Source organism: Boleophthalmus pectinirostris, unplaced genomic scaffold, assembly GCF_026225935.1.
Source record: "Boleophthalmus pectinirostris isolate CB_2022bp ecotype Guang Dong unplaced genomic scaffold, ASM2622593v1 HiC_scaffold_18, whole genome shotgun sequence".
Taxonomy (NCBI): domain Eukaryota; kingdom Metazoa; phylum Chordata; class Actinopteri; order Gobiiformes; family Gobiidae; genus Boleophthalmus; species Boleophthalmus pectinirostris.
Genome location: NW_026571133.1, coordinates 24,422,064 through 24,434,516, shown reverse-complemented (window position 1 = coordinate 24,434,516; position 12,453 = coordinate 24,422,064). Strand labels below are relative to the sequence as shown.

Genomic DNA, 12,453 nt, shown 5'->3' with positions numbered 1-12,453 from the left:
GTGTGTGAGCCGACGTGTCTTGACATCCCCCAGTCAGTCTTCGGTTGTTTGGGTTAAATATGAGGCACCGCGCTAAGAGAAGTCATTCACTTGTTTGTACAGCTATAAAATTGTCGAGCTATAGAAAAGTCGTAAAACGAAGTGCGCGATCCATCATCCCTCGAAACCAAGCAAGAGGCCTATGATCATTTGGAATTATTATGGTCTAGCACGGAGTGTAGCTGAGTACGCAGAATGAATGAATATATATATATATATATATATATATATATATATATATATATATATATATATATATATATATATATATAGATATAGATATAGATATAGATATAGATATAGATATAGATATAGATATATAGATATAGCATACACACATAGACGCCTACGCCTAAGACTTATACAGTCTGCGTGTAAATTATTAAAGGGCTCTCTCTTACATCCTCCAAAGATGACCTTCTGAAGCGCTCCATCATTACGCAGAAATGTCTCTTGTTGTTGCGCGCACGTGGTAAATGTGGTCCAAAGCCTTCCGAGAGCGCGAGAGCCTGCTCAAACGTTCTATCTCCCAGATTTCCCACGAATAAATGATGAGCGAGGCACTTGTAGTGGATGAAAAGAAAAAGCAAACAAGCCCGCGCTCGCTCTTTTGTGCCATTTTACTCACACGATAAATGCTTTCTCCAGACACATGTCTGTGCTTAGACCGCAATGCTTGGAGAAACTGTAGGCTAGAATCTGGTCAAATTAAATAAGGTTTGTCTCTAAGAATAATGAAAAAGTCACAGCTAAATTACAACACACGCCCCCTCTCTATTTCCACAATCTCGCCTAAATACTCGTAAATTAACACTAATTTATTCTGATTTCACCCTGATATATCAGCAATAAAGGCGTATGGATCTGCCACTAATTACATAAACTTAATAGCCTTGAAAATTGATGCATAGAATAAAGTTTGTCGTGGGAAATCAAGGATGTATTAGAAGAAGTCTATGGGCGTCTAAACCAAAAAAGTGGCCACAGTTCACTCCGAAGCATTTCCATCCCAATAAATACTGGTCGTTCTCTCAAGTTCTTATTAGCCTACATGTAAAACAAACATAAAATAAATAAAAAGGAGTGGCCAAATACAATAAATTAAACTAATATTGTAGCAATCCTTCTCAAAAAAGTTGCCTGAAATAAATGTGCACATAGATAGGCTATTAAATCAGGCTATTTTATTGGATGTAATTTGGAAAAGAAATCAAAGCCAATTACATGAATGAGGAGGAATGAACTTGTGGATGCGGGTGGTGGCGCGAAGAGGGGAGGCAAGGGTGCTTGAGGTCTTGGGCTAAAGCTGACATACCTCTGACTACAGCTCTGATTGGTCCTTCGTTTGGAGAAGCTCATGGGTTCATTCCGTTGTTAAGCGCCTCCCCATTTCTCTAAACTACATTATAATGCAACAGACCTCCCTTTTAACCACAAACCGAATTTGCTTTCATTTAGACCATATATATTTCTTAAATAGGTTAAAGTCATAGAGATTTTTTTTGGAATAGCATTTCGCCCTGGAGCGGTGCGCAATGCTATCTCATGCCGACCTCCTGGATGCTCGCCTCGGTGAGTTATCATCACCAAACTCCGGTCTTCAACTCTACTGTAAGCTGGAGGAACTTCTCATCTTATATCAATCCTTGAAATTGTCAATTTGCTTCTTATATTCTCCTAATTTGACTCGAGTAACGCAAACTGGCTTAATTCATTGGAAAAGTAATTATTATTATTATATTAGGTTACTGCGTAATTTGATTTAACAATTTTCTAAGGTCTTGATGTAGCCTAATCGAAATGAAATACGAGTATTTAAGAAGCAAATTGTCATGTGCATGCTGTAGTCTTTTGAATGTTCTAGTTTTTAGTGCTCTTTTGCTAGAATTTAGGTTCTTTGGTGCATGTCAAACTCTTGTGTTATTTGTAAATGCATGAAAATACTACCACTATACTTGAATATTGCATTAAGATTTTCGATATTTATCCCTTTGTTTACAGTGCATTTACTGGGATGTCTAACACCTGTCTTTCCCTCACAGAGCCGCTTTGGTCTCTGCTCGTTCTCATCACATCTCCTTTTGTGCTCAGGGATGAAGGACGCCGCTGCCGAGCTACTAGGACACAGGGACGCGTTGAAGTGCCGGCTGCCTGACCCTAACCACTCCGGTGAGCTGGTTCCTGGACCGGACGGTGTGGAAGGTACCACAATGCTCCCCGGAGAAGACATTAGCGGCAGCGCGGGTGCGACGGCCGGTCCGGTCAACAATAAAGAGCAGGACAAGCCCCAGCAACAGCAGAACAGCGGCAGTAACCAGAACCAGTCCGGAGGGCAAACCCAGAAGCAGAAGCGACATCGCACGCGCTTCACACCCGCTCAGCTCAATGAACTCGAGCGCAGCTTTGCCAAGACGCACTATCCGGACATCTTCATGAGAGAGGAACTAGCGCTGCGTATCGGCCTCACGGAGTCCCGTGTGCAGGTATAGTACGCACTCGCTCGCTGATGATGTGTATTTAAAAACAACTAGGCTAATTGTGTAAGACACAGACCTTTTGCTTTAGTTTAGCATATGTCAACAACCTCTGAAAGAAATGCGCAAAATAAAACAATTACACATTTTAACCATGTGCGTATCTACCTGTAATGAGAAGCTCTGGGCTAATCTGCTGTAAGAGTAATGTCAAAAATACTTGGCAATACTGTATAGTAAATAGCGATTAAAGTCTCTTTTAAATTACCCAAAACCAATAAATGCATGCTTTTGTTGGTTTTGTGATTCAAATATCTTTGTTTGTTTTAGAGCCTCTTGTCAATAGGCTACCGTTTTCAAAAATAATAGTTCAGTTACTGTAGTTCCACAGTTCAAAATATGTTTGTTCAGTGAACATACTCATGGATTTTAGGTAAAGCAAGTTATGCTGTCGGAATATAAAGTTCATATTCAAAGACTGTCACATTCAAAAGCTCTGTGTCAGACCGCCACAGAAAACGTGCTTTTTGTGAAGTGTAAAAAGTGTAAAAGAGAGGATGGATTTCACGGGTGGGCACGCTTCTAGGCGCGCGGTGGAATAGAATGAAATTATCCCCGTTCTACTTATGGTGCGCCATGTTCTCAAACAAATCTCCACGTTAATCATTCCGTTCGCCCGTGTGCCACAGGCAAAACCAGGCCACCAGGCTCTCAAGGACTGCGCCAATAAACACCATTTGTCATAACCGCAACGGCAGAGCGTCTTTATTACCACTGTGGCATAAGATATGCTATAGCCTATTATAATAATAATAATAATAATAATAATAATAATAATAATAATAATAATAATAATAATAATAATAATAATAATAATAATAATATGCTCTCGTGCAGGTTTGGTTCCAAAACAGGCGTGCCAAATGGAAGAAGCGCAAGAAGACCACCAATGTTTTCCGTGCACCAGGCACGCTACTGCCCACGCACCATGGCTTGCCTCAGTTTCCATCGGCTGCAGCGGCGGCCGCTGCAATGGGCGACAGCTTGTGCTCATTCCACGCCAATGACACGCGCTGGGCCACGGCTGGAATGCCAGGCGTCTCGCAGTTGCAGTTACCACCGGCACTAGGCCGCCAGCCCGGGATGGCTCAGACCCTGTCGCAGTGCAGTTTGGGAGCCGGGCCTCCGCCCAATTCTATGGCCCTGTCCAACATGTCGTCTAACGGCTCGGGGTTGCAGTCTCACCTGTACCAACCCACCTTCCCTGGGATGGTGCCCGCCTCGCTGTCTGGTCCTACTAACGTCACGGGTTCCCCGCAGTTGTGCAGCTCCCCGGACAGTGACGTCTGGAGGGGTACGAGCATCGCGTCTCTGCGCCGCAAAGCGCTGGAGCACACAGTATCTATGAGCTTCACCTAGTCCTCTGCGGTGCACGGCAGAGCTCCATAAGGAGATCTTCACTTTGTACTCTGTCGACCCTGACCAATCCAGGCCCGGGCCAGGACCACCACTGCTCCTCTGTGCGATTGTTTCCTAGAGGACTCAACAATTTGTCGGCCGGGCAAAAGGAATAGGGCTGTCATATTTATTTATTTGTTTCGCATGTAGCTAAAGACAATTATTTATTGGTCTATTTATTGATTTGTTTGGTAGGCATTTTTGGCACACCCCCTTTGTTTGTTGCAATTTCATTTTAGATATAAATACAACATCCCTTTCGACCTGCCCATCACAGGCCGCGGTGTTTGCCCTGCAGCGCGTGGACGTTTTAGAGAGGGATGTCGGATGTGGACACTAGTCCTGAGCCAAGACCCATTATCTCATACGCTGTGGTTTATAGGAGTTGAAAATTGGTCACTTTGTAAAAATCCGTTAACATTTTGTCTGTGATTCACCTCTGCTTTAATGTTTTTCATGGACATGTTTATAAGAATCTGTGTAAATTATTCAATAAAATTCATTTCAATTATACCAGGAATCAACATTTTTTATTCAAAGGAAAGCAATTGCCTCACTAAAATATATTTTAAAATATATAAAATCTGTGGGTTATAGGCTATGTTTTATAAAGCAGCAGATAAACTTGGATGACAGCTCCTTGTCATTGTAATTATTTTAGAAATGGTAACAAAACACATTTTTTGTCAATGTGTAAAACCAGCCAACAGCCAAATACAGTAATTCTTGTCTTGGTCAGGGCTATAACATTATTTTATGGGCTGTCTGATGGTAAAGCAGGTGCTGATGTTGTCATCCCATCCCATCAGGTGTAATCATGATGTGTTGATGGATATGGCATTCATGGTGAGTCCACCTAAATCTTTGCAAGGTCCATTTAAAACTATAGCCTAGCTCTAGTCTTATTTTATCACACACGGACATGTGTAATACATGACGGGTAGAAAAACCAAACATGGCGTGCAACACAGCACTACAATCTGTTTTTCCAAACTAAAACTTTTACTGTAAATCACATTTTCCTGTTGCACTATAGCCCACATTACTAAGACCTAAATTAAATCTATTTTTGGTCATTTTCAGTGATACCACTAAATGGCAGATTTCACAGAATTGATGTGTAAATTGCATTTTAATTGAAACAAACTTATTCTTCTCTGAAACAAATGGTTACAAAGTGTTAAGAAATAAATAAGTAATAAATATAACTGAGCATATGAAATCGTGGAAAATTAAGGCACAGTTGGCTCAAAATGTTTTTGTGGCAACATTTGGGATCAGTGATAAAAAAAATTTGCAGTCAAGTGACAGATGTAAAATAATATTACATAAATGTAATAATTTGTTTCACAATGAGGCAGGTTAATTAGCTTGTGGAAATTGGTAACCTATTTCTCATTGGGTAATTTGTCACACAGTGACGAGGTAGCCAATCAGTGACCCTGCTGTTGGTGGGATGATTTCTCCCAGAATGCTGTGCAGTGAGTGTGTCGCAGAAAATGTGTGAGCAAGCCAATGTTTACCTCGTATTATTCCACACAAATAAATGAAATCAGTCAATAAACCATTCAAGGGTGAATATGGCTCTCTCTATCTGGGATTATGAATGAGGGCTCATTAATTTTCCTGTGTATGCGTATGTGTGCTACACATACACACGTGTAGTGTATGCAAGATTGTTGAGTGTTTTGGTATACAAGCATTGTGTATTTATGTCCACACAAAAGGCTGTGTTTGCTCTTGTCTTAAATTGTGTGTATTCCCCATAAACCAAAGTATTGCAAAGTTATAGCTTATAACTCCAATAACGCTGCAAACAAAAGTATAATACTGTACTGTAAGTTTTATAAAATATCTTACTGTTATTCCAGATGTGTCCATTTTAAACAGATTGACCAATGCTATGTGAGTGTGACATCGCAGACTGACATCTCGCCGCTTCCTCCATTTGTCATTGTTTGAAAAGGTCTTAATTATATTATATACAAATTAAGAGACTTGATTTTAGCCCATTATATTTTCATAAGAGCAAATGAGAAGAACATTAATGGGTCACCAGAAGAGAGATGGGTGAGACAGGGGTGGAGTTAAACATTTTTACTCTTTTTAAGTATTTGATGCTAATAAACAGATCATTTATTTTATTCAAAAAGGTAACAACTGAACATTTAAACACTTAACCATTAATAACCTCTCAGTTTGAGAGTTTTGTGATATGAAAGTCATAAGGTCAGTGGACAATGAACTGCTTTCATTTTACAGACAATTGTATAATGCATTGTTGTTGACATGCTAGGGAGGTTACCTGGAGTCTGACCCTTTGCCACCCTGGTGTGGCTGGGATGAATGGCAGGTGACTGCCAGTCAATTGTGTTGGTCTGATGCGAACCTGGAAAGACAATGTTATTGAATTACAACTTATTTCATTTCCCATCATAAATTCTCAGGGTATAGAAACATCTTGAGATTTAGGTCTTTTGCCTCAATAATGGCAACAATAACTCAACTCATATTTGACATATTTTACAAGTCAAAAGTTCACAGGAGCAAACTCTTCTTTTTTACCCATTCAACACATTGTTAAAGGAAACTAATAACCTATATGTTTATGAGCATGAGTGCAAGATCATTTGTAAATGAAAATAAAATGGTTGACCAAGAAATCACTCACCAATATCTAGTCCACCTTTTGATGGCTTCCAGGGGAAAAAAAAATAAATAAATCAGCTTTTTCTTCATCTGCTAAGATGGTGGAACAAATAAAATGGGATTTCCAATTGAAAAGCCTTGTTAGGTTTTATTTTCTCTTAAATGACAAAGAATCTGCATCGTTTAGCCTAACCATTTTATTCCTTTCTTTGGACCTGTGGACTTATTTAAAATAAATAAATAAATAAATAAAATAGCCTTGTCATTGGAAAATACTATATGTCGTAATGTTCATACAAAAGGAAGGAATTGCATATAGCCCATAGGTTACCAACACCAATCGTGATGTTCCCAGGCCAGTTAAATAAATAAATAAATAAATAAATTCTACATTGGGTCTGGGAACAGCCCTATAAAGATCACAGTAATTTTGCTAAATTTTCCATGTAAAAGGTATTAGTCTACCACTCAAATGCCAATTTGTCACTTAACCTGACGTCCAATGTATCAAAGGATAGACCTACATGAATTTGCCCGCTGCTCATACAGCAAAGACGCTATTGTCATATAGTCCTAATGTGAGGTCACAAACAACCCTTTATTTATTTCTCGCAAAACCTAAATTGAGTCAAATTCAAATTTGTGACGTTTTCAGTTGACTTGTTAAATACAAGCCAGACCTGCTATTGCCTTTAAACTAGCCTATAAAATGTTCTTCTCACGATTTAAATGGCCTGCGTACTGCCTGGTAGACTATAGCCTAAATGTAGGCTGGACTGCCTCAATCTTACCTTGTCTCCTATAACACCCATTCACTCCACCTGAACCAATCCCTCTCCAAACCCTCCTTCTTCCACGATCTGCCCTTGAGCTTTTCTATTACCGCATGGAAAGCACCTCGCAGCCTCTGACAAGCGCGGCGGATCAACACTAAATCAGAAATCAGTGCCAGGCGCAGATCTGAGGCACCATGAAGGTCACAGGCCCTACACCGCGTGTCGTCTCAATCGGAGAAGCAGCGCAGCATCAGCAGCCAAACTAATGTGGGGATCACTGTGATGGGATTGGGGGGCATCACACAAAAGGAAATATTTGTAAAAGTCATGGAAACATAAAAATGAATAGTCACGCGGACCATTAGGCTACTGCAGGCTACACTAACAGGCATAATGAAAATAGCCTAAATGTCTTACCGCTATTTTGCTTTGTGCTAGTGGTGTGTGTGTTTAATTGCAAATCAATGTAACAGTTTTAAACAATGTATTGTAATATCAATAAAATACAACCTTTAACTTTTACTTCTAGAGCATTCTGCCTTAGGCCAATGGCATTTTCGTTCCCTCGGTTGATTGTTACACACTGCCATCCAGCGGACACTACTTGTATTACAACAACACATAAAAATAAAATCAGCAACACAATCACAGCTACAACAAAGCAAAAAAACATTATTTAAAGACAGACAAATCAAAAACAAAACTTAAATCAAGTAAATGTCAAAAGAAAAATAATATTTCGCATTTTATCTCATTTGTCGTCTGGTGAATATTGTTCCAAAACAGCTTCCGTAGTCGGAGTCACATGAAAGGTTTGTTTTGGTCGTGTGTTGTTGTCGCAAAATACCATCTATTGCTCATTTCAGACCATTTTTCCTGTGTTAAATATGATCGGACTATATTTTAGAATTAAGAAGGCTACAATTTAAGTGTGGTATTGCATTAGAAAAGAGGGGTGTGTTGTCTTTCAACGAACGCGTTTGGGGTTTCGAGGTTCGTAAAGAAATTCTCGATGTATCACATATTAAAAGCACTATGCTCAGTGGTAAGACTCCATGCGTTAATACATTCTTCGTTATCTTTGTTTGTGAAGTCAGTAAATACTACAGCATGTTACGTTGGATTCTTGGAAGTCGGGAAGCCCAAGGCTCAGTGGAGGTGAGACAGTAAAATCATTAATGCTGAGTCTGATGTATGTTCATGTTTTTGTCTTTCTTTTAACCTTTCCAACCCCATGTCTAAAGTCCTAAGATCTGTTTCTGTTTACCTCACCATTTTCTCTGTGCGTCTGCAGAAAAGCTCCGTGTTGTGCATTGGAGAGGAACAACCCCAAAACTGCTTCACTGAGCTGCAGGTGCTAAAAGGACATTTTGACATTGTTCGATTTCTGGTGCAGATTGATGACTTCAGGTGAGCAGAGTAGCCCCCACCCCTTCCCATATCACATCATCTTTGACTTTCTTCCGCTCTCTAACCTCTCTCCTTTCTACCCATGGCTGGCCTCTATCGCCATTTGATTGACAGGAGATCCTCACATACAGAAAACTTACAGAGCATGACAAGAGCCCAATCATGACCACTGTGAGGCTGTACACCCACTATTCTGTACAGTGTTTTTCAGTTTCAAACATGTACACACACATACACACGCACGCACACACACACTCACACTGATGCACCCACATATCTGCACCTGATCCTCTCTGCTCTGTTTAGTCGATGCATGTTGCACACTGGCATGGTACAGAGCTCTGCATAAGTCTTCACGATAGGATCTAAACTGTGTGTGTGTGTGAGCATTTGTGAGGAGGTGGGGGTAGTGTTCACGCCTGGTCGCCTTTAGGTCTCCTCCAGTAATAACCTCCTCTTGGGCCTGTCCCCTCTGTGCAGAGGTCCGTAGACGGGGGCAGAGGCCAGAAAATTCACTCTAGATTACTTTCAAAGTCCGAAAACATATCCTGCACAATTCCTTTCTTTTCGTTGTACTGTATCTCTCTGTTTCATCCTCTCATCCTTTCTGTTGATTTTGAGAATTGCTCATGTGGATTGTTGAGGGCAGAGGGTAAGTTAAGGTGCTAAGCCTTGGGACAGGTGTTTTTTGGGGTTTTTTTGGTGTACCAGGTCAAATGGGAAATGACTTCTTGGCCAGATAAAGATTGTCTCGGTGCACCTGACTTGGAGATTTGTCACTGTGGATGGGTGAAATTTAAGTATAATACTGTGATTTACAGATGTGCCTCTGCAGGAGACGATGGCCTTGTATTGGTGTGGAATATTGAGGTAATATTTCTTTCACCACTGAAGCCAATAAATTTACTATTTCTGTAATTAAATCCACATTTTTTGTTATAGACAGGGGAGAAACTGCAAGAACTCAGAGGACATTCACAGCAAATCACTGCCATAACTACTTTTGTTTGCAGAAGTGCACTTACAACTCAGATATTGCTGATCACAGCTTCTTCAGATCGAAGTCTAAGTGTATCATTTTACAAAAGCAGTCCATGCTATTTCATCAGACACTGCATTATGACTTTCTGGCTCTACTGTTTTGTTTTATTAAGTAGGACAAATTATGCAATTTTAATGATTTTATATAAAATTTTCAGTTAAAGGATTCACAAAAGGTAAACTCACAAGTTAATATTTACTTGACTTTTCAAAAAGCTTTGGGATCCTGATACAGGCAACAGAGTTCAAACTATTTCAGATCTTCAATCATCTGTCAAGGTAAATTCAGTTTCCTTTGGAACTTAGCATGAACATTTTTGCATGATTTTTAATTTATTTTTTTAATGTACCTTTCTTTCAGTGTCTGTTGGTGCTAGAGCGGTTGTGTTTGTGTCTATCTGGTGGAGAAGAATTGTGTGTTTGGAACAAAGATTTTCAACTTCAGTGCCATCAGCAAAACCACAGTGACACTGGTAAAGAGCTACAGAGAAATGTATACACTTTTAGCATTCATAAATTCATAATCTGTTTATAATTTGCAGGAATATTTGTGTTGATTGAGCTTCCTAAGAATTGTGTAGCAGCTGCAATGGATAAAGAAATTGGTAAAATAAAAAAATAAGGTATATTTAAGTGAATAAAAGGAGTTATTGTCATAATTATATTCTATATTTTTTGGCAGTAATTTACAAGTTAACAGTCTCTGCCAACAACTCTCTTTATCTGACTGAGATGCACCATCTCTCTGATCATCGAGATCAGATTCGTGCTCTTATAAATATCAATGGTAAAACCTTAATGTAGCATATTTTTACCTCCCACCACTTACTTTCAGGTTTAACTGCTTGCTTCTCTTTGTCAGACAACATGTTTGCCACCGGGTCCCATGCGGGAGAACTCATTCTCTGGGACGCAATTGACTACAGCATTCTGGCCTATGAACATATCTTATGGGAGGAGACACAAAATGCATCTGAAATACGAATGGGTTCCTCAAAACCTAGTGAGATGTCCATTCAGCATCTTTGCTCTAATGGGAAGGTAAGACTCATGTCATTATTAAATTATTAGTGCAAAGCCACATCAACAGCTATGTGTTTTATCAGCTCATCCTGGCAGCTGTGGGCTGTGGTCTGTATGTGTACAGTGTTCTGACAAAAACAGTGGTGGCTTACAGAAAAGTCACACATGACTCCAATGTTTTACACACCATGCTGCTGTCTGACAGGTATTAGGAGATTTAAACTATTGTTTTCTTGCAAATGCTCATGGTGTAGTAGGAGAAACTCACTATTTCTTACAGTGAGCTGATGTCCTGCTCTGAAGATGGTAGTGTAAGACTTTGGGAGATTCAGGACCTGCCACTGCCCGCTGAACCTGCCTCAGCAGGTAAAGTAACGTTTTTGCCATTGATAGTTTGGTCCCATCATTCTTCCTCTTGCACTAATACATGCACAAGAAGGAACGGCAACAGCCATTTTTTAGTTTTTTATTTTCAAAAAGTTTGCTAATACACTTGACTAGACAGCATTGCGTGAAATGGGGGTGATCTGATGAGACCAGCACTGTGTCTGGCATAGGTTAGACCACTTCAACCACAACAAATGAAACTGTTTTGAACTGAGCCATCTCCTGGAAGACAATCAGATGATGCTATCAGGCCAAGTTACAGGTCACTTCTATGGAGAAGCGACATTGTTTACAGTACAAATGAATGTTAATAAAAATACCTGTAATTGAATAACTGCAAGATGGATGGGTGGTTGGAGACAAGTAGGTTGACTGAAAGGTTATATTTACACCTTTTTAAGGATTTTTTGGTATGCTGACTTTTGGACGTGCAAGCAAACAGGCCATTCCACCATCAAAGAAATTTTTTGATGTCCCTAATCTCAAGATGCTGGAGTTGATAGGAGATTTGATTGGCCATTCAGGACCTGTTCAGGTATGGATACATGAGAGAAAAGTCTACTCTGTAATATAGTAGTAATAGTAACTACTCTGTAGTTAAATACCATTAACATTGGACCTATTCTGACCCATGACAGATGTTTGTGAGCTTTAAAGAGAATGGTTTGGTAACTTGTTCTGCGGACCACCTGCTGATTTTGTGGAAGAATGGAGAGAGACAGTCACATCTGCGCAGTCTGGCACTTTTCCAAAAGCTGGAGGAAAATGATACACTGTTAGCTTGCACCTAGAGTCCACTGTAAAGTCATTTTAACTGTTGGTTATTTGCATTTATTAACTTATGTATTAAATTGTTTTTGTCCATATCTGAGGCTTGTAGCACTTCTTAATACTTGTATATATGCCCAGCCCAGGGCATCCTTTTCTGCTTGACCACATGCTGCTAATTATACAGGTTCTTATACAATGTACTCACTTTGAATTGTAAATCTGTATGTTTCCTTTATCTATCTATCTACTCCTTTCTACTATATGTATGTATCAAAACTCTAAAGAGTGAAATGCTGTATATGGTTTAATTATTTTTATTAATTAATGAATGCAAGCCTAGCATAATTATTTCTAAACAACATTACCTGTGGCTTCAAACTTGGATGATTTTATTAGTCCAGAGTAATAATAAAAAAAAGGTTAAA

General features: G+C 39.6%; 2 protein-coding genes across 3 annotated transcripts; both read left to right on the top strand.

Annotated features, from left to right (window-relative positions):
* Positions 1-378: 378 nt before the first annotated feature.
* On the top strand, positions 379-4,444 carry otpa (orthopedia homeobox a). 2 transcript variants are annotated; one of them, XM_055153635.1, is made up of 3 exons: positions 379-1,650; positions 2,131-2,522; positions 3,411-4,444. In XM_055153635.1, the coding sequence occupies exons 1-3, from the start codon at positions 1,575-1,577 to the stop codon at positions 3,930-3,932; spliced, it is 990 nt and encodes a 329-aa protein (XP_055009610.1). In that variant the 5' UTR covers positions 379-1,574; the 3' UTR covers positions 3,933-4,444. The 2 variants fall into 2 exon arrangements, with proteins under 2 accessions (XP_055009610.1, XP_055009609.1); XM_055153634.1 differs by having other exon boundaries at positions 379-2,522.
* Positions 4,445-8,176: 3,732 nt separating this feature from the next.
* wdr41 (WD repeat domain 41) lies at positions 8,177-12,123 on the top strand. Its single transcript, XM_020921880.2, has 14 exons — positions 8,177-8,389; positions 8,490-8,554; positions 8,691-8,806; positions 9,628-9,676; positions 9,749-9,877; positions 10,064-10,126; positions 10,209-10,320; positions 10,390-10,452; positions 10,530-10,634; positions 10,710-10,888; positions 10,954-11,075; positions 11,151-11,236; positions 11,659-11,792; positions 11,896-12,123. The coding sequence occupies exons 2-14, from the start codon at positions 8,507-8,509 to the stop codon at positions 12,046-12,048; spliced, it is 1,359 nt and encodes a 452-aa protein (XP_020777539.1). The 5' UTR covers positions 8,177-8,389; positions 8,490-8,506; the 3' UTR covers positions 12,049-12,123.
* The last annotated feature ends 330 nt before the right edge of the window (positions 12,124-12,453 follow it).

Coding starts and splice junctions, on each gene's coding strand:
- wdr41 (XM_020921880.2), top strand. CDS start 8,507: ATGTTACGTTGGATTCTTGGAAGTCGGGAAGCCCAAGGCTCAGTGGAG. Junction 10,453..10,529: donor TGCAATGGATAAAGAAATTG/GTAAAATAAAAA, acceptor ATTTTTTGGCAG/TAATTTACAAGTTAACAGTC. Junction 10,635..10,709: donor TGCTCTTATAAATATCAATG/GTAAAACCTTAA, acceptor TCTCTTTGTCAG/ACAACATGTTTGCCACCGGG.
- otpa (XM_055153634.1), top strand. CDS start 1,944: ATGTCAAACTCTTGTGTTATTTGTAAATGCATGAAAATACTACCACTA. Junction 2,523..3,410: donor TCACGGAGTCCCGTGTGCAG/GTATAGTACGCA, acceptor GCTCTCGTGCAG/GTTTGGTTCCAAAACAGGCG.